Source organism: Gavialis gangeticus, unplaced genomic scaffold, assembly GCF_001723915.1.
Source record: "Gavialis gangeticus isolate Ggan-Ray unplaced genomic scaffold, GavGan_comp1, whole genome shotgun sequence".
NCBI lineage: Eukaryota > Metazoa > Chordata > Crocodylia > Gavialidae > Gavialis > Gavialis gangeticus.
In genome coordinates this window covers 23,260,079-23,262,961 of record NW_017729014.1, presented here as the reverse complement: position 1 = coordinate 23,262,961, position 2,883 = coordinate 23,260,079, and the positions used below count along the sequence as shown (strand labels likewise).

General features: G+C 52.8%; 1 protein-coding gene across 1 annotated transcript in view; it reads left to right on the top strand.

Moving 5' to 3' along the window:
- The window catches only part of CLDN19 (claudin 19), a 26,527-nt gene that overhangs the window by 15,918 nt on the left and 7,726 nt on the right, over positions 1-2,883 (top strand). The window contains exon 4 of the mRNA XM_019512027.1: positions 1,009-1,155. Within this exon, the coding sequence (XP_019367572.1) occupies positions 1,009-1,155 (147 nt within the window). The remainder of the gene's footprint in view (positions 1-1,008; positions 1,156-2,883) is intronic.

Below are 2,883 nucleotides of genomic sequence, written 5' to 3'. Positions count from 1 at the left end.
GCCCGATTCTGCTGTGCTGGGCAGCCCCTTTCTACGCAGGCAGTTCCACTGATCACAGGAGCAGGAGCAGGTTACCACCTTCCCGACGTAACGGTAACAGAACTGAGCTCTCTAGTCTTAGCTCATTTCATAGTTTCATAGTAGTTAGGGGTCAGAAGGGACCTGAACAGATCATCTAGTCTGACCCCCCGCCGCTGGTAGGAGCACACGCTGGGATCACACGATTCATTTTACGCGAGGCTTCATCATGGCTAAGCAAGCACAAGAACTGTTCTGCTTCTGCCGGCTCCTTGCCCTCTGCATCCCCTGTTTTCTCAGGCCAGTGCCCTCAGCCTTGCTTGCCATTCCCATCACCCTGTGCTCGTGGTTTTGCTCGGTCCCCAGAGAGATTAGCTGTGCTTCTCTAGGGGGACTTTCGTGTCACTGTTTTCTGCAGTGGCTCCGTCTCTCCTGAAACCTTTCCTGATACCTGAATTGCAAGCGTTTATCAGGCCTAAGGCCCGTCTAGTCCAATGCCCTGTCTGGGAAATGGGCCATTATTAGCTGCTGAGGAAGGGGCAGAATATCATGCCTGCCTGGTAGTGCAAGAGTGGTGTTTTGCACGAGGATTTCTTAGGTGGTCTCTCTTATTGGACCAACCATGGAGTTGGGATAAAGTTAAACAAGCTGTCAAAGGTGAGACATTCCTTCTCAGGTGACCTGAGGAAGATGCCGTACTGGGGAAGGTTCTTCCTAGCCCCCGGCAGCAAAGGTTTGTGCTCTAAAACGTATTCTGGATTTTTTCTGGTATCCATCTTGGTCATTGCTAAGGCACAGGCTGGCGTCTACAGCAGTAGCCAGCCCTGGACCCATACTGGTGCCCAGGCATTTAATGTGAGTACACGTCTTTGTGTGGGCACGAGGGTCCTCCCCTCTCCCGCTCAGCCGAGAAGCAGGCGCTCTGCTCCCCGCTGTCCCTCAAGCACTCTTGCACAAGCATCAGCAGGTCTCTTTTCTCTCTCGCTCCAGGTATGAATTTGGCTCTGCTTTGTTTGTTGGCTGGGCAGCTGCCAGCGTGACCATGCTGGGAGGCTCCTTCCTGTGCTGCTCGTGCCCTGCCGAGGAGAGGAGAGGACAGCAGTACTACAGGCAGTCTCAGCCCTCTACAGCTAGGGAGTACGTCTGACCCCTCCTTGTGCCAGCGCCTCCGTTCTTTCTCAAGCGCAAGCTAGAGACAAACCGTGTTTCCAACCTCTGTGTAAATGCAATGGAGGAGGAGCTGGGTCCTCACGCACCTCGGGGGACCCTCTCCACGTAACCCTGACTGCTTCCAAACACTCTTCTCAGGGGCTTTTCTAATAGTCCGGGGGCAGCTCCACTTACCGTAGAGTGGTTCTCTTGCCATAGCTCTCGCTTCGTCCTTGCCAGGTTCTTCCCCTGCTAGTTCAGTCTGCACTGCCAGGCTTGCCCCCACCCCAGCATCGACTGGCCACATCCACGTTCGCCGGCCAAACTGGGTTAGAGTCGGTAAGCCGCAGTGCAGATTGGACTCCAAGTCCATCTAGTCTGGTGTCCTGCCTGCCTGTCATAGTGGCTGTTGCCAGATGCTTCAGAAGCAGGGGCAAAAAGCCCCTTCCCCACAGGGGAAGGTTCTTAACCCTTGGCAGCTACAGGTTGGTTTAATGCTCTGAAGTGTGATTATTTTTTTCTATCCTTTCTACTTTTTTATTATAGCCAGTATAAATGCAGATGTTATGTATGTATTTGTCTAATCTTTTTATATACACCTCTGTATATCCTAATAAGAGCTTGGTCACCATACCTTGTGGCTTTGATTTCCACAGCTTGGCTTTGTGTTCTGTACAAACGTTTGAGTTGTGCAGTGTTTGCGTGTCGTGCTCTCCCCTGGTTTTCATATCTGAGAAAGTGCAAACAAGAGTGTCCACCTAATCTTCTCTGGGGCTCTTTGCTATTTGAGATTGAGCGGCTGAATCTGAAGAGGATATCCCAGGAGAGAGTCTAACACTGATTTCCATAAAGGCAATAGAGCAGGAGCAGCAAGGACCACTGACCTGGGACTGCCCCATTCTGCATTCCTGTTTTCAGGTGTTTCTGTTCAGAAACGTTCATCCTCTGGACTGAAGCCCTCTAGGTTTGGTTTGCACCCAAGGCCAATCAAGCTTCTGAGTACACGAGAAAATAGAAAAAGTATCAGTCAACGATAGACCTGTGATTATTTTTGAGTGCTAGTGCCAAGGAGGAGGAGTCTGGCAGCTGAAATCTGGCATGGGATGAGCTCGCAACAAGCAGATGGGCATGTCAAGGCTTTGTCAGGGAGAAGCAGAGGTTTGGATTTGGCCAAGTTGTTGGATTTGAAAATCGGGTCTAAGCATGTGTACCGTTGATGTTGCTTTGTGTTAAGTGAGGAAGCTTGTTGCTAATGTAGCTGAATGCCCAGGGCCAGATCTTCTACCGAGCTCAGTTGCAGCAGCTGCCATGTGAGATCTGGGGCAAGACTCCTCTGTCCGGTGATTGCTCCAGGATGATCCTACACTCTGCTCTAGGACTCCAGGGTTTGGCAAAGTTAGCGGCACAGGAGGGAGAGTTCTTGAAGCTGTGCTCGTGCAGGACTCCTCCTGACGGGGAGCACAGCTATGGCACGATTCCTCAGAGAACTGGCTGGAAACGCAGGGCTGGGAGGGCCCTTAGGAGGCTGCCTGCCCCATCCCCTGCTCGGGACACCATCCTCCCTCTCCTGCCGAGCTTGAGATCCGTATAAGAGAGGCGGCTGAGCTGTGGTGCGGCAGGGCTCGGCAGGGGCCTCCCCAGCACCCCCGTGCGTTCTTCAGCCACTGCCCCTGCTCTGCGCCCCGTGCGCCAAGTGTCGCTCACATGCCAGGAGCA